This window comes from Eupeodes corollae, chromosome 2 (genome assembly GCF_945859685.1).
Source record: "Eupeodes corollae chromosome 2, idEupCoro1.1, whole genome shotgun sequence".
NCBI lineage: Eukaryota > Metazoa > Arthropoda > Insecta > Diptera > Syrphidae > Eupeodes > Eupeodes corollae.
In genome coordinates, this window is record NC_079148.1 from 97588638 (window position 1) to 97614194 (window position 25557).

The window sequence follows — 25557 nt, forward strand, 5'->3', positions numbered from 1 at the left end:
AAAAAAAAACAACCTCACAGCAGAAAATATAGTGTCATCCCAGAAAAACCAACAACAATTTCAATCCCAGAAAACGAAAAACGAAAAACGAAAAACGAAAAATTTATCGAAGCACCAACTCGTATATAAGATTCTATTTTAACCAAAAGCAAAACCATTTAATATCCCTTTTCTAGGAAATCTCAATTTATTCCCAAGGATTGTTGTGTTATTTAAATTAAATCCCGAAAAACACAGACAATTTGTTTGCTTCATTGAGACGATAAACAGACTTCCCCCCTTCCCCCAGTGAGTGGCTTAACCCTACACAACATGGTTTGTGTTGTGAAATTTAGGGTAGAAAGTTCCCCAATCCGCAATTCACAGTAATCAGTGCCCGAAATAAGGCTGGAGTATGATAATATCACAACAACAATAAGTCCATTAACAGATTCCACTTCAACTCACAAATCCACTCATCCATGCTTATGTCTATAAATTCAAGTCAGGATTCCCTTATCTGACCTACTGCTAATGGATACAATAAATCCGTTAGGTAGACCTTTTGGCGGGAAAATATGGGAAAATGTCTGTTAAACGTTAGCTTGACCCGTACCCTTACAAGTTATGAAAATTAAAAAAGAAAAGAAAAGCAGAAGGAATGGAAAAAAAGGCAATAAGAAAAGAAGGGTTACTTTTGTATTTATAATTATTATGTTCTCTAACCTACTTAAAATTACAATTTTGTTTTTGAAGCTGGAACGTCTTAAAGTTATAGAGAGACACAACAGAAGGTTTTTATTGGTTTATATTATCGTATCTCTGAAATTTGTAGCAATTCGTATTTTGGGGACAATAATTTGGGTTCTTCTTAAGTTATGGATTTCAGAGTGTTGTGCTTGAGCCATTTAAACCGATTTTAATTAAATTTGATAAATAATACGTTAACCGTGGATATAAACATTTTAATGTGTTATTTGTAGATATTTTGCTATGGGATTAGAGAAAAGACTGATGAGTTAACTTAAAATATTATTAAAAATGATGTAATCAACTACATAGGAAAAACAAATTGCATTTAAATAATTAACTTTAATTTCAAAGACCGAAAGGAAAGAAATCGATTATTTATTCGACCGTAGAACAGTAACAGGTTGAAATAAACTAAAAGAGTTCTTCAAAAAGTCAGACCTGATTAAAATTTTAGATTGCAGTTTTTCGAAAGACAGAACTTAAACTTTATTTTTTTGAATTTGTAGATAACATTGTTTTGGTTGTAAAAACATCTTTATAAAAATGCAGCAACAATTTTAAGTTTTAAAATGTTCGTTTCTAACGTGTGGTTTCTTTTTAACCCACAGCTGCTACCCGCTCGAAATCTTGACAAGCAATCTATAACAATACAAAATGAGTTGCTGTACCTTTAAACAACAACAATGGAAAGTTTTGAACAATTATATCCAAAGTGGTACTCATTCAGATGCAATGAAGCATCGTCCACAGTATATGTTGCACGTTAGTTTGTGCTAACAGTTCGTCCAATTGGTATGACTGTAGCCGAATGTGTTAGACTCCATCACCATTATAGACGAACATCAACTCTTCACAGCTCCCAACAGGCACGGCCAGATTGAGGGGAGGGCAACAGGGCGGAAGTTCCGGGGCCTCTATAAATGGGGGCCTCCACAATAGAGACTTCGGAAAATTTTTGTTTCCAATTCCAACTAGAAAATACTAGTAAACATCTTTTCCTTTGATACGTATTTTTTTTATCTTCCAATAAAGAGCAATGAATGTAAGGAATGAAGCAACGCACCTTCTTCAGAAGATGAGTTGTTTCGAAACCGCTTTGTTTGCATAATTTGGGAACGATATCTTGGAGCGATTTAACGCTACAACCAAGATGTTGCAAGACCCGAAAATGATTCTTGAATCGGCGGAGAATTTGGTTTTGATGGTAACAAATTGCGCTTGAGAGCGTTGATTTTCAAAAATGAAAATGAAAAAAATAGACTTCGAACCACGAAAGGAAAAAACCGTCTAAAGAAGCTTTTTCTCCTGAGCGTTGAAAGCGATTTACTCCGGGAACAGGATTTCAACGAAATCATAAACGGTTTTTCGGCGAAAAAAGCTCGAAAGGTTCCTTTCGTTAAGCTTTGAATTTAATTTCAAATAATTCTTTTTTCCGTTTATATTTATATGTGCTTGTTCAATCCTAAAGGAATCTACTTGGTTTCACAATAAAATAATTTTTGAAAAACTCGAGTGAAAAAGAATAGTTTGCTTTATTTTGATAATAATTTGAGGCGAGGGGGCCTCCGCTCCTTTATTGCCCCTAGGGGTCTGGACATCTAAATCCGGCCCTGCCAACTGGTCAACATTTCACGCACTAGCCTGAGGAGAATTCTGCACAAAGATCTTTAATTATTTGATTGATTGATTTCTGTAAGGCCTTATTAAAGGCGTCCGAAAATCCACTTTGCTTTCATTTCGAAGTTTGTGGCATTTTTCTAACGAGATGTCACATTATTCCTCGAAAATGAGACTGCAAACCATGTTAATTAAGTGAGCAGCTATCTTAACGATATCAATTGGCAGCCTCGGAAGTGCATTTTAACTTTTTATGGCAGGGAACCGTCAAGGACCGTTGATTTTATGCTAATATTTCCAGGAAGATTTTAGCACTACAACCCAATATCTCCCAAATGATCCAAGAGCATTTCTAAAAAGAAACTTGAATTTGACCTATCCCTTAAATATTCTAGGAAATAACCAGTCCCTAGTTTTGCTCATTTGTGCTAGTAATTTCAAGGATGGAATTTTTTTTAATTGAGCGTGTACCCAGAGGGTTATGAATGCCCTAATAATGAATAGATGCAGTGCCAACAATTACGAAAGGAGGGTAAGATTATAAAAGAGAAACCGATACACAATGGTTTTGAATATCTGCACACTGTATTGAATGGCGAATATTGAGCCTGGAGAAGCATTTAACATTCGTGAAGTACTGCTAAAAAACAATCTCTGAACTTTACAGTACGTCTGAAATTAGGCTCAAGGGTTAGGTTAGGTTGAGGGGCTGACAGTTGATGTTTTTACCGTCACACTTAGATCAATATAGATCCATTCTGATACCTGTGAGTATTGCTACTCACGCTTATAAGAAAAAACTATGTATTCAGTTAGTCAAGCCTTTAAGAGGCTTTGACGAAGTTCAGAATGTTCGTACCTAAGAAATAGTTGCCAAGCAATTTCTTCCTTTGATGGGAGAGTGCCGGACAGTGACAGAGAAAGTACAGAGTGTCTTCATGCACCTCTTCGTCACTGCACATTCTGCATAGATCATTTTTTCATCATCTTTTTCATATGATAACCTAACAGATTATGTCCGGTGATTATGCTCACAAGAGATCGAAGTGATCCCTTGTGTAGCTGCATAATTCTTTCCGTTCTTTGTTTGTTAAAACAGGGCCAGATCTTTCTTGTAGTGCCGCAGGTGCCTTGATAGTTATTCTTTTTGAGATTTCCTTTTTTAAGTAACAGGTAGGGGTGTTAACTATCTGAGCTTGGCTTACGTCAAGCATTGACTCTAATCTTGTTAATTTATCGGCTTTCTCGTTGCCTAGTATATCGCTGTGGCCTGGGACCCAGCAGAGTCTAATGTTGTGCTGTGCGCCAAGAACCTTAAGCTCTTCGCGGAAGCATGAAACAAGCTTTGATTTTACCTCAGTTGCAGTAATCGCTTTTATTTCTGCTATCACTGTTAAAGGTGATATCAGCTCGTGGTATCGAAATCATTGATACCTTTTTAGCAGCTGTTGGCACTGCCAGGACCTCCGCTTGGAAGACGCTACTGTTGTTTGGAAGCCTAAGCCAGGCGGTTAACTTGAGAACTTCAGAATAGAAGCCTGCCCCTACACCAGTGTCCATTTTAGACCCAACAGTATAGGTAGCTATTGAAGAGTCACTGGAGTATGGTATATTATATATACATTCCTCTCTACTTGGGATGGCAGCCTGGAATGGTTTATGAAAATTAAGTTCTGTTATTTTATAATCTGTTGTAATACTATGACCCATAACTTATATGGAACTGTTTATCCAGACTTTAGTTTGACTAAGTCTCAAGGCACTTTTGGCCGCAGATTATTGAACAAGGAGTCTTGGAGAATTAGATTGAGCATAACTTTCAGCCCCGCAGTTGGATTCGATCTCATTGCTCCTGCAATGCCAGTGGCCGCAAGTCTTTGACGTTTTGTCAAAGTTTTTAGGTTCGTGAACTTTTCTAAAGCTTTCCTCCATACCAAATTACCATATGTTAGTATTGGTCTAATTGTTGCCGAATACATTCATCTGATAATTTAAGGGCTTGGTCAACAGGTTTTCACGAAAAAAAAGATTCTATTGCAGAAGTAAAAGGCAATCGATGCCTTTTTGAATATATCTTTGGTGTTCAGGCCCCAGTTTAGTTTTTTATCTAAGATCACACCGAGATACTTTCCGTGATCACAAATTTTAAGAGGGCAGCCTTCAATTGAACGTATTTTAAAATCAGGTATTTTGCGCCTGTTAGTAAATAGCACTAGTTCTGTTTAAGCTGGATTAAGCTCACAATTACTATAGTCCATTTGCTTACCAACGAGAGGGCGTATTCTGTTTGTTCACTGATAGTGGGTAGGGACTTGCCAGTCGCTAGTAATGCAAGATCATCAGCGTAGACTTGATTTCAATTTGGAGAGTACGCCCGTTCATGACAAGAACCCAAAGTAGCGGTGAGAGAACTTCACCCTGAGGAGTGCCCCTGGATGTGGTTACTCTCACCCTTTCTTCCGCTAGCTCCGAGTTAATTTTTCTGAGCATACACATTATCCACTGTATTATTGCCTTTTCGACTTTGTGGTCGTCCAAGGCTTGCTTCGTTCTTCACGTTATTGAAGGCTCCCCCAATATCCAAAAACGGGTGTGTTATTTGTCATTCAGTGATTTTTCTATGACGCTGACAACACTATGCAATGCTGTTTCAACGCTTTTTCTATTAATGAAGGAATGTTGAAATTCCGATATAGAGTCCGGTTTTAGGGTGCTTCGGATATGTATATTAATAAGCCTTTCAAAAGTTTTCAAAATAAACGATGTTAATAGTAGAATAATAAATCTATGGTCTTTGGCCTTAGTATGGCTAGGTTTACCAGCCCTAATGATGAAAACTACCTTTACTTCACGGCGTGATAAGGGAACATACCCCCTTTTAAGGCTATTATTGAAAATGCTAGCTAGGTGCGGGATGATAAGGTTTATGCTCTTCTGAAGCATCATAGGGAAGATTCCGTCCAGACCAGGGGATTTGTACGGGGGAAGGAGTAAATGGCAAATTTTATTCTTTCTTCCAAATAAACAAAAGATAACCTATCAAAATGAGAAAGAGCGCTGGAGACAAGATGGAGCCTTGGGGCACACCAGCGTTTATTTTATTGTTAATTTTAAAGGAAAAAAGAGGCTGGGATGCGACCCACACTAATAACTTCCCATCCCGTCTGTCGATTTTTCTTGCTTAAAAGTTTGTATGTTTTCGTGTTGGGTTGAAAAATTTTTCAGTTGAATTATTCTTTAAAATTACCAACAATATTTTTCATATCAAGAAACAGTTTAGTTTGAAAATATAGTTCATCAAGAACCGAACATCAATTTTTACCAAATTTTGCGTACTATTTTGAGTATATTTAATTTTCTTATGAAAAAACGGACTGTTAGATTTTCATACAAAAAAAATACTATATATCGAAAACAATGTTTTCTGTGAAATAAAAAAATTTTAAGACAATTATTTTTAATTTTATAAAATTTAATTCAAGTATCTAGCGGTTTTGCTTCGTGAGATATTTAGGGTTAACTAAAATGTTCACCTATTTTTAAACTGCTATGGTAAAATAACCACTCACGCAATTTTCTGGAGAGCCCTTTCTGCATCTTTCTTCCTTATTATCTGTATGACAAAATTGTTTTAAAGTCGATATCTCTTCTGGTTCTTGAGCTATGGACGACGAAAAAAAAGTCGCGAACGTACGGACGTACGGACGTACGAACTGTCGTACTCACTTACGCACAGACATCTTTCTTAAAATCTTTTATTTCGACTCTAGGGATCTTGAAACGTCGGAAAATGTCAAAATTTTCAATTCGACAAATCGGACACAATACAATAACTTCCTATGGGAAGTTAAAAATGAGGATAAACGATATCTTTTGGAAGTAGGAAGCTTCTAAGAATATTCAAGTGATCCAAGATCACATAAAGTCATAAGTGATAGATAATTTATCATGAACTCTAAGCCAACTCAAAAAGTTAAAGCGCAAGTTAATGCAATCCAACCGCGTGCGTTTTATTTCTAATTTTGTCTTCATAATTTTTCATTCCGTTAAATCTACTCAAACGTGAAACATAAACAAAACATTATTTTCCCTCCATATCCTGATTGTGTTCCTTTTTCAAAGTGGATATTGATTATGATACTACCAGCTTAGAAGCATATTCCAAAGCACATAATATATACATTTACGAAACAACCTTATATATGCATATTTATGTTACATATTTGAAAATAATGTTTTTACGGAAATATTTGTTTTAGTCACGCAACGGATTTTCTGCCATCAGTACGTGATGTGTCTGTGATGTCAAGAATGATGATGCGACATTCCATAAATTCTATATAAATCATTTCCAAATGAATGAGTACAATTATCTGGGAGGAATTCTCCAGGACCTAGTGGTGGATGGATGTTTTTTGCTTGTCGAAAAATCCTCTTTATCGATAAATAATGTCTGACTATAGCACGTATACTTTTTCTCAATATCTTAGTCACTTCCGTTAATTTTTAATTGAAGAAAAACACGGATATTGAATCCGTCAAATATTCATACACCTGATTTGATGCAAAAAGGAAGCTATCGTCTGAAAAGCAAATTTTGTGTTCAAACACTAAGATGAATAGACATTTGAACCCAAGGGAATTGAGGGTTTGGTTAATTAATGATGTAAACACAAGAACATTAGAGGGGAGACTTTATCCCAAAGAAAAAGAAACGAATTTCTACCCAATTTGGGCAGTTTGAAATAAGAACACCTTCTTTCAAAAACAAAAGTCTAATCTAATCTCTGCCAGTAAAAATGTTTGAAATTGAATAAATAATATACACTCTAGTACCCACCTATAAACGAAGATACTTCTTTATGCATTCTTAACAATAAAAGTCATAATAAAAAACCTCAAGAAAAATTCTTTATTTGTCTTCTAATACGAAAATAGCAGCTCCACTTAACGAACCATACCCTCATAAAAAAAAGTCCTGTAATAAGCATTTTCCTGCACTCCATCTTGATCTCATTTTGTATATTTCCATTCCTGCTTTCACCTTTGCTAAATAATAATTTCTGTTTAATTCACTGTATTCTCAAGACTAACCAAAACCACACAACATTACAAGTAGCTATACTAATTCAACATACAGCCCAACAACAATAATAAACTAAAGTACAATTATTTTCCTGTCATCATAACTAAACCAAAGACCATTGCTGTTGCTAACAGGCCTAATAAATTTTTATAAAATTACAGGGAGAAAAAAAGACTTTTTCTATGATTCAGGATATCGTTCTTTTAGTCTATGAGGGAAAACAAAAATACAAACTTCAGATCATTAACTTCCTCGATAAGTACCAAAAGGACCTACTCGTATATTGTGATTTCGAATTATATTTTAACGGTGACCATGTGTCGTTTTTATACAGTTGGGAAAAGTAAATATTTAATGTTTAAATTTTTGAAAAACTTAATTATTAAGGATATCAAGATGTTTGGATACATTGTCGAAAAGTCTAGAAACTGCCACCTGTCAAATTCACGCTTTTAACAAAATGTGTTCACAGCCTCAAAAGATTGCTTCCTTAGTCGGAATTATTAAGTATTTAGTTCTTATAATCCAAAGTTGTATATTTCTCTTTTGAAGAACTCAAATATAGTTCGCATGTTTTTTAAAAGATTTTACTTATTTAATCTACAATCTATAAATATTTCTATGAATGAGAAATCAATAAATCCAAAATTTTATATTTTTCACTTTAAGGGAATTACTCGTATAATCGCTTAAACGTTATTCCATAAAATGTGATTGAAGGAACTATTCTTCATATAACATTTAAAAAACCAAGCACAATTGAGTTTTAATCGTTCTCCCGGAATTACAATGTTAAATATTTGTATGATGCGTTTGAAAACTGAAATCCACAAATTCATAGTTATTTTTTTTAACGACACACGTCAAAAGTAAACACAACATTTTTCTGAAATTGAAAATACACACATTTCGGAAGCATGAATTTGATTTTTGAACAATTATAAAAGAGTTTTACTTAATTTAAGCATAACAATTTTTAATTATGGTGTTTTTAATTAAATTTGAAAGGACCATGGGCAATTTTTTTTGGGAGTTGGTCTTGAAATTTAACTATAAAGGTACCAGTCGAAGCTTATTATTATTTACACAATTTTATCGAATGAAGACAAGACTTAAAACCACCGGAAATCAGAGATATGGCTCATTGAATTGTAAAATCCTTATGGTAGGCATCAAAGCCATTATTTTAGTTTTTAATGATTTTTAACTTCCCACAGAAAATTATTGTAATTGGTCCGATTTGACGAGTTGAAAATTTTGACATTTCTCGACGTTTCAAGGTCCCTAGAGTAGAAATAAAAGATTTTTAAAAAGACGTTCGTACGTCGATGCGTTCCCGACGTTTTTTTTTGTCGTCCATAGCTGAAGAACGAGTAGAGATATCTACTTCAAATTAATTTTGTTATGCATATAATAATGCAGAAAGATGCAGAAAGGGCTCTCAAGAAAATTGTGTGGGTGTTTTTTTTACCTTAGGAGTTTAAAAAAAGGTGAACATTTTGATTAACCCTAAATATCTCACGAACCAACGCTAGAGACTTAAATTAAATTTTATATTATTTATTGTAACGTTTTTGGAAAAAATCGAATTAACGTTTTTTTATAAATAAAAAAAAGTAAACACCAGTTACAGATTTCGTTTATGACTTCTTTAAATAAAATAATAGATTGGATGACACTATTACATTTAGACATTACATATATGTAGGTCATCAGCGTAAATTTTGAATTATCTGAAATCAACATCAAACTAATCAAATTTCCGAATAAAAAGATTTTACGTTTATAAAATTGAACAATTATCTTTGAGTTTATTTTTCAAGCTTAAAAAAATGAAAAAACATAAAAACTGAGCTTTGCTCAAAAACAAACTTGATTCGAAACTTAAAGTAACAAGTGTAAAAATAAACAAGTATCAAATTAACATTAACAGGTAACTTGGTTCTAATACTTTCCCTTGTTAATTGATACTTAACATTCTCTAAAAAGTTCCATTTGATTACATAATAGTTTTAGTCTTGGCAAAGAAATTGGTTTAGTCATTATATCTAATACTTGATTCTCGGTAGATATTTGCTTGATTTCGATTTGCCCTTCATTTATTTTTTCTCGGATGAAGAAATGTTTCGTTGCAATATGCTTTGTTCTAGGATGAAACTCTGGGTTTTGAGCAAGTCTTTGGAATTTTTCTCAATTCTATTATTCCATTGAATAATATGCACAGACTAAATTATTTTCTTTGTTGCTTCGTTCGCTGCTACGATTTCAGCTTCTGTTGTGGATGTTGAAACCATTGCTTGTCTTTGACTAAGCCAGGAAATAGCTCCACCTGCATAATTGATTACAACTCCAGAAGTTGATCTTCCAGTACTTTTGCATCCACCAAAATCTGCATCACTAAAGCATTCTAGAATTCCTTTCTTAAAATCTTTTCGATATTCAATACCTAAGCCCAAAGTTCCAGATATATAACGAAAAACTCTTTTAGCTCTTGTTATATCTTCTCTTGTGGAATTTTCTAAGGATCTTGAAAGGAATCCAACGCTGGCTTGGCTTACAGCCAGGCCTTGTGCCTACCATAAGATACATCAGAGCATTAACTGCTTGCCTGTACGGAAATTTACTGGGTTCTTCTTTCTCTGATTGCGAAGTTTCTGAATTCTTCACCATTGGAGTTGAAATTGCTCTACACTGACTGAATTAAAAACGTTCCAAAATTTTTCTTGCGTGCGCTTTTTGATCCATTTTTAATCCATTTTCTGTTGCTTTATTTCGAGTCCAAGAAGGTACGATGCATTCTTTGAAGTAATTTTGATCTCGGTTTTCAGTTCTTCAATGAAAATCTTTAACTCTTGTTGGTCAGTCGATGCAATTAGTCCATCATCTACGTAGAGAACAAGTACTATTTTCTTTTCATTTATCTCCCTCATATACAAACAAGGATCAGCATCACTTGTCTGAAATCCTAGTTTGGATATGAAACTTCCAAAACGTATATTCCAGCATCTTGATGATTCACATACTTGATCTGTACCATCTTCAAATCCCTCCGGTTGTTTCATATATGAGGTGCCTTTTAAGAAGGCTGTTGATACATCAAACTGCATGCGATGCATCTGTTCACTTGCAGCAATGCTAAGAACTGATCTTATGGTTCCCAACTTTACTACGGGGCTAAAAGTTTGACAGTAATCAACACCTTCTCGCTGAGTAAATCCTTTTGCTACAAGCCTTGCTTTATATCGAGCAATGGTGCCATGCATGCTTCTTTAAACAATAAACCCACTTGCAATGTATTGTTTTAGCACCTCTTGGTAACGAAGTAAATTGCCATGTTTGGTTTTCTTTCAATGATTGGATTTCTCTTTCCATAGCTTTCTTCCATTCAAATTTTTCTTTTCTGTTGATGGCTTCTCGAAAAGGTTCTGGAATTGTTGAAGAGTCTACAAAATCACATGCTGCCATTACAAAGTCTTCAAACTTCTGCTGTTTCTTGATAGTATTTCGATCTCTTAGAAATCCATCTTCGTATTTTGCTCTTTTATTGTGATCTGGGCTGGAGCTGGAATTACTTTCTCTCCCTGTTTCGTACTCATCCGAATATATGCTACTCTCTAAATTAATAGTTCTTTCTTCATCTCTTATTTCTTCAACGTTTTCGGGATCTGAAAGATTTTCTTGTCGTTCTTCCTGTTCCGAAATTGTTGGAACGATATCTCGAAAGGGAAGTTTAACTGCATGTTCACATATAATCGGGTTTTTCTGAAACTGCACATCTCTTGAATAAAGATTCGGTATCTTTCATAACCGTCATATCCCACAAGAAATCCTTTGACTGATTTCTTGTCCATTTTCTGTCTCTTCTGAATGGGAATGTGGGAGTAAATGCCGCTTTGGCATATTTCTGCGAAGAATGGCGTTGGACTTGCGGTAATTAATTAGGTTTGTTACATTCGGATATTTTTGATGAATTTTCCAAAGGTGTTTTTTTCGCGGGGCAGCGATTTCAGGATTCCACCAAGGGACGAATTTTTTGGATGGTTTGCTGTTAGATGTGGGATAGCCAGGTTGGCTGCGAAACGAAGACCTTTACCAAATAATGCTGCTTCCCTATTCACATTGGTGGATCGAGGCTTATTTTCAAAATATTCTAGGGATTAAGATTGGAAAAGCTTAAAATCTGTCCGGTCAGTTAAGAACTTTGGAGAAGGTTTATGTTGCGGTAATTGATCAATAAAACTAATGCATGTTAAGATAGGAAAGTGGTCGCTGCCGTGCAGGAAGTCGGACCTATTCCAGGTGGTATTTGGAAGCAAGTAAGGAAATGCCAGAGTCAGGTTGAGAAATGTGTTGGTTTACGAACCCCAAAGTGTATTCCATGAATTTAAGTCTCCAGTAACTATTAGTGGAGAATTTATTGTTGTTATAATGTCTTCTAAGTCGGGTGAAGAGAAAATTTGTTTTGGATGAATGTAGAGGGATAATATGGTTATTTTGAAGTTAAGATTTATTTCTACGGCAATTGTTGAAATGGTAGAGTTGATTGGTATACATTTATGGGGGATTGACTTGTGAAGCAGAAAGCGAACTCCTTGTTTTGCAGAGTCAATAGAATTCAATTTATGAAAACGGGCAGAATATTACTTGGGAATCTTGATTGGAAGGTTATTTGTGGTCTTTTTTCTTTTATCAATAATTCGAGCTCATGAAAATTATTCAGAAATCCGTTAAGGTTCCATTGCAGAATCTTAAGGATTGTACGAGCTGAGTTAAAGTGCGGCTTATGTACAGTATAAAAGGTTTTATACTGTAAATATTTATTTTAAATGAATTTATTTGTATGGTGATTTGGTTGACTCTGTCGCCCAAGATCGAATCATTGAAATACTTTGAGGTGTTTGAGTGACTCGACCTTTGGAGGACAGGGTCGTTATTTAGGGAGTCGGCTGTATTCTTATATGTCTTCATCATCCTCGCTTTGGGAGATGTTTTCGGCTTCCATTATTATGTGAGATAGATCAGTTGTTTGTTTTAGGTTACTCTTAGAATTCAGGTTTGAAGGTTTGGCTTCTGCCATGCTACATTTGTTTATTGTTTTTATTTTCAAACTCTTTGCTTTTAAGAACCGTTTGCAATGCTAAGATGATGCTGGGTGACTTCCTGAGCAGTTAGTACATTAAGTGAGGTTGCAGGTTACAAGTAACGCAAATGAGCGTGCCTGTGCATCTCTTCATGGTATGACCGAGTAATTGGCATTTTTTACACCGCATGGGATTGGGGAAATACTCCTCTACTATGATATTGTACCACCCTACGTTTATCGATTGTGGAGGACGGAAGAGGTCGAATGTAACTAACATTAAGCCTGTTGCTTTTTCTTCATTACCGTCAGATTTTTTTTTAAATTTGAAGATTTCTGTCACGAAATTGTGTTTTATACTCATACAAAGTGCTTATGGCATCTATTGATTTTTTTAATATCAACACGCTTATGGAAGTAAAAGGGATTTTTGGGTCGGTAGGGGTAATTACAACGAATTTGGGGTTTTTAAAGGTTGAGTGGGATGGGATATCTTCAATTGTTATTGTGTGAGGAGCATTATTTTTTTTTCTTGAGGCTACAGTTTTTGTACAAAAAATGAAAACCTTAACAAAAAAATTGATAAAACTTGGTAAAAAATGATTCTCGACTCAAACATCTTTTCAAAACTATGAAATATTGGCTTAAAACTACTTTTATCTTTTTAAAAATATTGTTTTCAACAGTCTATAAAATCGAATAGACAGTTTTTTTTTACAAAAACTAAAAACCTTTTATTTCACAGAAAATTTTGTTTTCGATATTCAGTAGATTTTTTATAAAAATCCAACAGTAAGTTTTTTCATAAAAAAATACAATCTACAAAAAATAGTAAGCAAATTTGGTAAAAATTGATGCTCGGTTATTGGTATCTCTCAAATTGATTTCATTCATCCAATTTGTAAAAAATTAAGAAATTCTACTAAAGTTGGTAAAAATTTGTTTCCTACTAAAAATCTATTGAACAAAACTAGATTTTCAAACTAAACAATTCCTTTTCATAAAAAATATTGTTAATATTAAAATGTTTAAGAATAATTCAACTGATCACATTTTTAACCCAACACGAAAACCTACAAACTTTTAAGCAAGACAAATCGACAGACATGAAGTTATCAGTGTTGGTTGCATCCCAGCTTATTTTAAATATTTATTTTTATAAAAGTAAAGTTTAGAAGTATACAATTTTCATCGATAGCGGGATGGTTGTTTTCAAACGCTGTGATCCACTCAATCTTTCAAGTGCAACATTCCATTTCATCAGCATGCTCAATTATATGCTAACGTGGGTAATTAAATTCCAGAGTACTGAAAGTGGACGCTTAACAATCAGAAGTGAGCCTCAAAAGGTATTTTCCATGATTCGGAAAACAATTTTTACTTTCAATTTACTTATACCTATTTCGTAATTATAAAGATTATTCCAAGTATCAGAAAACTAGCAAATATCAATTCGGGTAAAGCAATACTTGAAAGGGTGAAAAAGGTAACAGCGATGACATGTGAAAACTTTGAGATAGTTTAGTAAATAATTATGGCACAAGGATTTCAAAGACAAGGATTAAAACTTATCCAAAAAAAGAAATCATCTTTAAAATACTACAAAAAAGTCCTAAAACTTAGCTATAACTTAAGAACAAACTGATAAACAAGATTATCAAAAGTTAACTTCTTGGGCAGTTATACAAAAATTAATAAAAACAATTTGTTTGCATTGCTCTTTGAAAAGAAGGAATATCTGATTCGTGAGCAAAGACATTCAATATGCAAAAATATTTACGGAAATTCTGAAATAGTGACAGCGATTAATATTAATTCAATGTTAACTCCTGGATGATATGCAATTGTTTTTATTTATTTCATTCTAAGCTACGTTTTGTTGCATACTCATAGTTTTAATTAAAATTTCTTTACAATTGCAAAAAGCAATTTATTAAATTTTATTTTTGAATAAATAATTTATTAATTTAACCTCATGTTTTAGAAAACACAATGTTTTGTTATTTTAATTAATAATTTAATAACTAAGTAGTTATTCCTTCTCTTCTATCCTGTCTATTCTATTCTGTCTTGTATAATTGTGTTTGGTTTTTATCACCTTACATAGTCTAGTCGCTCAAGGTGCTGTGATCTCTGCTCTGTACATTTATGTGCTGAGTAGTATGTTATGTAATGTAATGTTATTGATAATAAGTCAAACGTTAAAAACGTTTATTAGTATTTAAGTATCTCATAAATTTACTAAATTCAAAATCACAAAACGGGTAGTTAAACTTCAAGACATTTCCTAGATCTGTGTAACTTCTGACTTGCTGACATTTCAAATAATGATATTCAATCACAATGTTTATGGGATTTGTTGTCATATTTTTGTTTACAACTGTCCAAGGCACATGTCAGTCTCATTGAAATAGAAAACCTTCATCTCATATCAATATGTCGGTCTCCTATAGCTGAGTCTCGTCTTGGTCTCGCTTTTTTCTCGTCCGTTTTTTTATTGAAGTCTCATCTCGTATCGTTTCGCTTCTGTCTATTTTTAGGATTTAAATAATTAGATTCGGCTGTCTCAAATAAAAAAAATCATATAACCATATTGCATTATAAACATTGTTAAATGATTATTAAAGTAGAAGTTTCTATCCAATTTTATTATTATCAACATATTTAGGTTGATTCAATAGTCATTTAATTGTATTACGAGGAAGACTCATGAATAAAGATAGGTCAAAAGGGGCAAGAGCGATTTCAGACATTTAATCAGAAGGCGGTCACACACATAAAACGAAGAGTTTTTGAATACCGCTTAAAATCGTTTTTTAACTTTCTGTAAAGAAAGCTGACAAAATTACAATAACAATGTGTTAACTTTATATTTACTGTTTCTAAAGTAACAGTTTTTGATATTAGATACTTTTAGAACACTGTTGTCCAGTTAGACATGATCTTACTATTTATTCTAAACGAATCCCTACCTATTGAAGCATTTCAAGATTCCAGAAGTTTTTAAAATATGCCCTTTTTATGTATTGGTATATTTCATGCACATGCATTTATTTTTATTTATTTATTTCAAAAATCGCTTACAAGGTAGCACATGAGCCTTATAAAGTGTTGCAAGCTTTTACATTAATTTAAAAATTCAAATGAAAATTATGTACCTAAAACTTCTATTTACATATTTATCTAAGGAAAAGGAAATTTAACATCTATTATTTGCCAAATAGTTGAAAAGTAAAAAAGTTCCAAAGGCGTACAATATGAATACAAAATTTACGCTCAGTATTTAGAAAATTGTATCCGGGTAATATTAAAGCAAAGGACCTTGTTAAATGAGGGAAATTCAGCCTACCGTATACATAATCAGGTTCTTGTGTTTGGATGATATCATGTAGGTAACTCAGAGAGCGAAAGTTTATTTAACTGTCTAGGCTACAACCAAAAATCCGTACCGCAAAAATGGATATGTAATCATAGCGACGTAGATTATAAATATAGCGGACAACATTGTTGTACCTGCGAAGCACCAACAAGCCTCGGATACGGACGGATTTACTGTTGACAACCAACGTAAACGAATTAAGGACAACGCACTTCGGATATGCACGTGGAATGTTAGGTCCCTTAACAGACCAAGTGCGGCCGATAATAAGCGGAGGCCCTAGACCGCTATAAAGCAGACATCACCGCCATCCACTTCACCGAGAGAGGATGAAAAACTGCGATATTTATTATGGTGACTGCTACCACGCGAACCAACAGCGCTTATTTGGATGCGGCTTTGTCATTGGAGCCAGACTTAGCCAAGAAGTCTTGAGCTATAGGTGCATCAATGAGCGTCTCATAACCATACGCATCAAGGCTAAATTCTGCAACATTAGCCTGATATGAGCGCGCGCTCCCACAGAAGAGAAAGATACTAATATGTTCTTCGAGCTCGTAGACAAAACATATGAGCAGTGTCCTAGCTACGATATTAAAATTGACCTGGTCGATTTTAATGCCAAGCTAGGAAGGGAAGACATCTTTTGTGGAATAATCGGGAAGATCAGCCTGCACGACAACATTTCCGACAACGAATTAAGGCTCATTGATTTTGCTGCGGGGCGAAACGTCATGGTAGCCAGTACGCGTTTTCCTCACCTCAACATCCACAAAGGAACTTGGAGTTCTCCAGATCAGTCTACCCTCAAACAGATTGACCATATTGCTATCGATGCCAGACACGCTTCCAGCATCATGGATGTCCGAACTTTCCGAGGAGCTAACATCGAATCGGACCGCTACCTCGTTGTAGCCAAGGTAGCACTTTGGGTTTCCAGACCCAAGGCAAAACAGGGAGGTGCTGTGAGAAGGTACAACGTCGAACGTCTACAATCGCCAGAGATCGCCAAATCCTTTTCCGACCGAGTTTTACAAGTTACCTCTCTCGAAGTTCTCTGCCGTCAACACAACCTTTACGGTTAATGAGGGCAAAACAAAGTACATACTGTCATCAAGAAAGGACACACAACACCGATGTCTTGGTCAAAACGTCACTATCTACAGACGTAACTCTAAGGTAGTGAAGTACTTCGTCTACCTAGGCTCCGCTGTAAACGCAGAAAACAACACCAGCACTGAGATCAAACGCAGAATAAGTCTTGCTAACCGCTGTTTCTTTGGGCTAAGAAAGCAATTGAGTATTAAAGTCCTCTCTTGATTGACCAAAGTGTCGCTATATAACATCCGTATCATCCCCGTCCTGCTATACGGTGCAGAAGCACGGACTATGACAAGGCGGATGAAAGCACCTTGGGTCGGTTCGAAAGAAAAGTTCTTCGTGTGATCTACGGTCCCGTATGCATCGAAGGGGAGTGGAGGAAAAGATGGAACGACGAACTGTACGGGCTGTACAGCGACGTAGACTTAGCCAGAAGAGTAAAAGTCCAACGACTTAGATAGCTGGGTCACGTAGAACGCATGGAAACCAATGCTCCGGCCCGGAAAGTCTTCGAATCCACACCCACAAGACAGCGCAGAAGAGGAAGACCGCCGATCAGGTGGCGAGCACAAGTGCAAAGTGACCTCACCCAACTTAAAGCGCGAAACTGGAGACATCTAGCTAGGGACCGAGCTAGATGGAGAAGTTTGTTGGGTGAGGCCCTAGTTCTCACAGAACTGTATCGCCACCTAAAGAAAGTAAGTAAGTAATTAAATAAATAGTTATGAAACGTTCATTTTGATTTTTAAATAAGGCATTAGTTAGACGAAAGTATCAATTTTATATTTTTGAATTTCATGTTCTTATCTCAATTTCAGAGCAGACGAATTTCAGGAATTTAAAGGTTTTCTTCTTAAGAACCTCAAATATCTTTCTCTCAAAAGAGACACCTTCCCTACACCCAGGATCCGCATTTAAATTCAAAGTTTGTGCAAGTTTCATTTTGCGAATGGAAGAAACAAACAATATTTTTTACTTTGTTCTTCTTCCTAAAAAAAAAAAAAAAAAAAAAAAAAACAATATAAAACCCGAAAAGGTCGACGAGACTCTCAGGAAATTTTACAAATTTAGAAAATATACAGTCTCGGAAGTTTCAAAAGTATCAAAAGTAGAATCACTTTGTGGAACTAAGACGTCTCGTTGCCAGTCATAAATTAAACAATGGACTGTTTAAATGTTTGCGCCAATGTAACTTGACCCATTGCATTTTAAAAATTGAATTTAAGTCTTACAAATGGCATCAAGGATATCAGCTTTCAAGGACTGTTCTGAAAGTTTTTTGCCTGTTGCCTAAAAAAAATTGACTATAAAAGATGGTCACCTTAATTTTGTAAAAATGATGTAGAAATTAAAGTTTGTTTTCACTCCATATGCATCCGCATTGCGTTGTACTGAACATGAATATGACTAACCCAGGAGCCAATAATGCCAATGCCAACGGCCGACGACCGACGACGGACGCACGTTAATGATATCAATATTTTCTCATTCTTACATTTTTACTGATGCGCACAGGAATTTGATTTGGTAAATTTGGTTTTATATCAAAAAATAGAAACTCATAAAAATGATATTTTTATGTGTCGTAAAATCGTTCGAAGTTAACACAGGAAGTTAAAAGAGGAAACACAACCATTATAAGGACGAAGGACTCTCTTACTTTGTATAGGGATATTTTTTTTTCTTCCGGTTTCTTACAGGACGAGCGATGCGACGAGCGGAACACAGAACGTGAGTTGGATTTCATACAACAAACTTCTTATTTTTTTCTATTTTTATAACCATTTCGTGACGTTTTCTATTACATGATGGTTTGGCAAAAAGTTCAAAAGGAACTTGTCTTCGGTCACTTCTGTACATCGTCGTCGTCCCCATCTTTATCATATATTTCAAGAGTCAACACAAACCGTCCTCATCTTAATGAATTTGCCATTATATTGTAAGAGTGTAAACAAAATAAATCAAAAATATAGCATCAACTTTACAAATCTTGACGAGGCGATAAATCAAACTTCTTTGCCCTAGCTTTTTTATTTAGAGATAGATATATTAACAAGTATACGCTCATCATAGAACTGCGAAGAGGCAGTGGAAAGTTTCTTAGAAAAATCGTGACGGGAATTAAATGAGAAAAAAAAATGAATAACTTACTTTGGTCGACTATACTCTATCGTAAGTAAACACTATCCGGACAACTCAGTATCACAACCTATCAGACTTTAAAGTACATTATTTGGAAACGTTTTATCTACTAATGAACTAAAACACAAATTGAAAATTATACGATAGCTGATGGCATAGGTTCATAGTTATGCGGATCCGGATGAGAAATTATGTAAATGTTTCTATTTTTATTTTGTGAAATGAACAACTTCCTCTCAGGTGTTAATGTTAAATGTTAATTTGACAGATAAATGACAGTTGGCAAGCTGTCCTCTGATTAATGTTAACGGCTAATAATGATATATGTACTGTACATGTTGTATACTCCTACTTCTACCTAAGTATACGAGATCTTGGATCTGATTTATTTTATGTGTCCATTCCAATTGTCACTTATCTATTGTTCTCGATTTTATGAATGAAATGAATAGACGCACAATGATGGCCACATTTGGAGTGTCACACTTCAAAGTGTTCAGACTTTACAGACAGCTAAAATGACGTGATGAGTCAGTATAGCAAATTCATGATGACATACTACAAATAATTAGGTGTATTTGAGCTAGAATTTTTAATTAGAAAATTTATCTAAGGTCTTAAGCACGTAATAAAGTAGTTTTTTAAGTGTTGAAAATGAGATGTTTTTCGAATTGAATGGCCAGTTACAAGTTGTTATTACGTAATTCGTGTAATTTTGAAAACATAGGCCTTTCAAAGTAATACAAAAATTTCGTATTATCTTCTTTAAAAAACTTCAGTTCAGAAACCTTTCATTTCTTAATGCACATCTTTGTGATACAAATTAAATGAATCAATACTTTCCACTTTATAATGGAATGACAAAAGCAGTTTGAAAAGGCTGCGAAAGCTCTATAACATATGTACATATTTTGACTAGAGCACTTTAAGAACGTCTCGGTCAGCAACAGCGGAACTGAATACTGTCCGAAGTGTTGACAAAAACCCAGGGATGGAATCGCCTAAGGTGATAGTTCACTATCATTTTTTTGACTATTATTTTCATTCCGTCTGTGTAAGATGATTCAATTCAATTCGATTGAACAATTTCAGATTCAAATTGTCAAAATTCATTGTTGCCTTGGTGAAATTTTAAATTGATTCCTATAAAATATCTAAATAAAAAGATGAAATTGGCTCTGTTTGAATATAGTTTTTACTTCTCTTGGTTTTTTCGAATGTCATAAGCTTTGTCGGTCATAGGAATGTTTTTTTTTTTTAACGAAACAAAGCTAACTAAGAAAATTTTCCAGTCGTTTGTTTAATAAGCTTCCGGTAGCTCTATTCAGAATAAACATATTTGATTGAAAACGACTATCACACTTTGTTGTGCAAGCTTTTTATGTAGTAATTTGGTTATCACTTTATGATTTTGAACGCTGCATAACCAAAGAAACGCGCTGTGGGTAATATTCTCACGGTCTCAATGCCCAACTGACTACTCCAAGTAGCTTGGGGCTAACCTTTATTTCAATGATCTTTATCATTCTTTTTACCAAAAATATTTACATAAAACTCAAGCTGACCTTATCAATAATCCCAAATCCTTCTTAAGTTCGTTAAACATAAAAGAAAGTCAGGGGTATCCATCCTCCTTGTCCTTTAGTAATGAGACTTCCAATGATAATAATACAATATAGCTAATTCTTTTCAATATATATGTATATTATTATATTCTCAAAAGATTCTTTTACAGCCGATCGGAACTTTTTTGAGTTTTTACGGAATTTTTCATTGCAGCTTTTCCTAACCGCCCTGTTTTCTTCCTGCTATTTTTCTTAAAAAAATGTTTATTTTCTCTTTCAACTCCTCCATCTAAAATGTTTCATTTATCCTTATCTCAAGGAACATTTCCGTGAAATATACCGTGGTGGACACGGTTCGAAAATTTCTGAGCTATCAAATTGTTCAAGAAAGCTTGGAACTTCACAAAACGTTTCGAGAGCCCCACGTACACTAAAAGAAGATCATGTAATACAAAGAGCTTCGACCGCAGAACCATTCAAGACTTCAAACCAAATAAAATCTGATGTTGAGTTACATAACGGTATTTCTGTGTCTTCTCGAATGAAATTCAGTTAAGGGGCTGCATATCACAGAAAAAACCATTCTTCTCAACAAAAAAAAAATATTAAATTCAGAATTCAGTTTGCTAAGGTACACCTTAGAAAGCCTCTTAATTTTTGGAAAAACGTGATCTGGAGTGATGAATCAAAGTTCTGCAGATTCGAACCAACAATAAAACCCAAAGTACACTCTCAAAAGAATTAAACACGGAGGAGGAAATGTTATGGTGTGGGGAGCTTTCTCTTGGCACGGTCGGTGTTGGCCCAACTGTCAAAATTAGCTTAAAAATGAATCAAAATATTTACAAAAACATATTGACAGAATCAGTAGTACCCGTGCCATGATGATAAGTGCGATGGATTGTCATGCGAGAGGTCTTGGGTTGGATCCCTGCCTATGCCACCTTAGGTTTTTTTTTTCACGGGTACTGACTCTGCGAGGAATTGACAAATTCTCCAAGAGTAATTCTTGTCATGAAAATTGCTTTCTCAAATTTGCCTTCCTTCCTTGACAACAGTAATCGCACACTATAACTTTTGTTAAATTTTCTCTTAAGTTTTTATTATTTGTAAAAAAACATGTCAATTCAATTTTTCTCAAAATTGTACTAAATGTTACAAACAATATTTTAGATTAAAGATTAGATAACATAAGTTTGATGCCATAATCTCAAGTTTTTGAAAAGATATTTGAGTTGAAATTCAATTTTTATAAACTTTGAGTAATGTTTTTTTAAAGGTTTTTATTTTTCATAAAAAAAACTGTCAATTTGATTTCTTTCAAAATTTTACCGGATGTTAAAATCAATCAATCAATTTATTACAATATATTATATAAAACTTAATTCAAGTCTATAGCGTCATTGGTTCGTAAGGTATTAGGGTTAACCAACATTTTCACCTTTTTTTTAACTGCTATTGTAAAAAAAAACACCCACGCAATTTTCTTGAGAGCCTTTTTTGCATCTTTCTGCGTTATTATCTGTATAACAAAATTTATTTTTGAATAAATTTTTGGTTCTATGGACGATGAAAAAATGTCGCGAACTTACGGACTTACCAACGTACGTACACACGCACTCATAGACATCTTTCCAAAAATCTTTTATTTTATTCTAAGGTACTTGAAACGTCGAGAAATGTCAAAATTTTCAATTTGAAAAATCGGACCCATTACAATAACTTCATATTTGAAGTTAATAAATAACATACAATTCTTGAAGTTTTTGAGGACATAAAACTGCATAAGTGTGAATTGGTCAAAAAAATTGACGGAAAGTGTGTAGTGCAGTAACCGTAACCGTTAGGCTCGTTTCACACTACACGGTTTTGACCGTACGGCAAAAAACCGGACTGCAACATTTTGTTAGAGGCGTGAAGAAGAGCATATACGCTTTGATATTAGATGGTCACGGCAAAATGCTAGTGCCGCAACTGTCTACGGCCACTACAGTATACGGCAGCCGGATGGCACATCATACGATTTTTTTCATGCAGCAGAGTTCGATCAGCCACTTCAAGACACGATTACTTGTGATTAACTATTTACCTAATTACTAAATTTAAACAAAATTACTAATTATTTAACTTATATACTAACTTTTAAAATTACTAAAGCTGTGAATATGGTGTTTTACCGTACGGTTAAAACCGTATAATGTGTAATTAGCCATTGATCCGGTTTATGTGAAACGAGCCTTACTGTCATATGACTGGTATTTATTTCCATTGTCTCGGGCATATTTTCCCCTTTTAATAAAATCAAAATTGAACTCTATTTAAAAAAAATACTCGATTTTAAGTATCCGACATTTTTCTTAGAAGTTTGAAATTAGATATGAGATTGCATTAAAACTAAGATTTCGTTTGTAAATTTGCATATGATTTATTTATTTATTTCCTTGATTATTTTAATGAAGAGGGTAAACGGTCAACAAAATTTCAATGCACGCAAAAATGGATTCAGACCATGTCGGAGCTGCCCTGTTGGAATAAACCTTAACACTTTGAAAGACATTCACCTCGCAGACTATAATTTGTCGTTAATATTAATTTCGACATACAAAATTTCCTCCATGAGAGCTTTTCGTCATCAGCAGGTGAAAAATAAATAATTTTTTAAATGTACACAACATTTCACTTTGAAATATGGTAATTTTGATTTATATACCCAAAGTTTTTGTCCTTTTTTTTAGCTAAGTAGACATAACATTTTTTATGATATACACTGCCAATCACTAGGATGAGGCCACATATTTTTCAACCGATTTTCGTTCTTTATACCTGCTGGAAATTTCGTACCAATAAAAATTTACTACATTTGAGTAGGTAGATATTTTCTTTAAAATAATTAAAATTAAGGGGTTAAATAGAAAAAACAGTTGGAATTTCCCTACATTAATTAAAGAGCTTCTTAAAAACAGTATGAAAAAGTGCGTCACTTGGATGAGGCCACATAAAAAATCTTATAAAATAACAAAAAAATGAAAGAAATGTTTACAGTTTTTGGTTTTCAAACATTTATTTATTAAGTTTTTCTCAATTAATAATGAGTATGCCCCCCATTCTTCGATATGACCTTTATTAGACGGTTTGGAATGGAATCATAAAGTTTTTTTAAATAGTCAAGTGAAATCTCGTCCCAGGCATCACGGATAGCTTCAATTAAGGAGTCCTTGTCTTCAAATTGTCTACCGCCTTCATAAACTTTTCGAGATAGCCATGCCCATACGTTTTCAATTATGTTCAAGTCCGGTGAATAGGGTGGCCATGGCAAAAGCTCTACGTTTTCTGGTAAAATCCAGCTTTTGACAACCCTGGAAGTGTGGATGGGGGCATTGTCTTGTTGGAAAATCCAAGGCAGAAGATTTTATCTTCGGAAATGAGCGTTCCAACAAGTATTTGTAGCTGTTTCCGTTCATTGTTAGAGAAAGAAACTCCAATTCGATTTTGCCATAGTAGGTGATAGCTCCCCTCACCATAACACCTGATGTACGGCTGTGATGTCTTCCCAAAATTAGTTCCTCTTTTCTTAAATCATGGAAATAAAAGTTGTAACCATCGGAGCCGTCAAGGCTAAACTTTTTTTCATCCGAAAAGACGACGACGCGTTTCCATTGACTGCGCCAAGAGACATGTTCTGTTGCAAAGTTCATTCGCAGCTCCTTGTGTACTTGCTTTAGAACAGGTTTCTTTTTGAGTTTTCTTCTCTGGATAGTACCATCTTTTCTTATTATCCTTCGGACTGTCGAAATACTGGCTGATACTCCGCTTTTGGACCTTATTTTAGTAGCTGATTGAGTAGAATTTGAAGCAATACGTAAAATTAACCGCTTTTCTCGGGATGTTGTTGCTTGGGCTGTGCGTCCTTTTTGGTTTTTTCCATAGTTTTGAGGATCAGCAAGATAGTTGTTTGCAACTGTCTTACTTCTGTTCAACTTCCTTGCTATTTCTCGGCTTGAGAGTCCCATTTCCTTGAAAGCATCGATTTGTCCTCTTTCTGCTACTGTCAACGTCTTTCCGGAACCCATTTGTAGTTTAAATTTAATAAAAATAGTTATTTGTATAACGTTCTTAAATATTGTAACCCAAATTTTAAAAAAAATTGCTGATCTGAACTTCTACAACGAAATATTCGCAATGGCCTCATCCTAGTGACTCACTTTTTTATATCCTTTTTAGGTAGCTCATTCATTAATGTAGGGAAATTCCAACGGTCTTTTCTAATTAACCCTATAATTGTATCACTTTGTTTTAAAAAAATATGTACCTACTCTCATGTAGTAAAATTTTCCGGGTTAAACAAATTCCAACAGGTATCGGACCGAAAATCGGTTGAAAAATATGTGGCCTCATCCTAGTGATTGGCAGTGTATATGTAAATATGAGTAAATGTATCATTAACACCCTTTTTCAGGATTCAGTAATTTAATGAAACAAAATTGTGAACCAGTGAGATTCTAATTAATTTAACCATCAAAAATGCCTTTGATTCGAGTTTGATGATATGCTATGTCGTGGTAAGAATAAAAAACATAATATTTACATTTTAAAATTTCACAGTTAAACAACCAAAAACTAGCTTAAAAATGTTGCAGTCCTTCCAATCAAACAGTAATTTAAATCTTCCAACTAAACAAATAAAAGAATCCTCCTTAAAAAAAACTCTTTACCTTAACCGTCTTCATGGTTTCTTTAAGTTAAATTGATAATCTGGCATTTTAATCAGCTTTCTTAAATTCACCCTATATTCGCACTTCTATCTTCAAATCATCTTCAACGATGTGGAAGAATTTAAATTTTTAGAAAGAGTTCA

The 25557-nt window shown here is 34.3% G+C and overlaps 2 protein-coding genes across 4 annotated transcripts in view; both read right to left on the bottom strand.

Moving 5' to 3' along the window:
- LOC129948371 (bumetanide-sensitive sodium-(potassium)-chloride cotransporter) overlaps positions 1-25557 on the bottom strand; it is a 293982-nt gene that overhangs the window by 191920 nt on the left and 76505 nt on the right. The gene's annotated exons all lie outside the window — the stretch shown is intronic.
- On the bottom strand, positions 9661-10105 carry LOC129945136 (uncharacterized). Its single transcript, XM_056054794.1, has 2 exons — positions 9994-10105; positions 9661-9881 (listed from the first exon to the last, which is right to left on the bottom strand). The coding sequence occupies exons 1-2, from the start codon at positions 10103-10105 to the stop codon at positions 9661-9663; spliced, it is 333 nt and encodes a 110-aa protein (XP_055910769.1).

Coding starts and splice junctions, on each gene's coding strand:
- LOC129945136 (XM_056054794.1), bottom strand. CDS start 10,105: ATGGTGAAGAATTCAGAAACTTCGCAATCAGAGAAAGAAGAACCCAGT. Junction 9,882..9,993: donor GGTAGGCACAAGGCCTGGCT/GTAAGCCAAGCC, acceptor CTTTGGGCTTAG/GTATTGAATATCGAAAAGAT.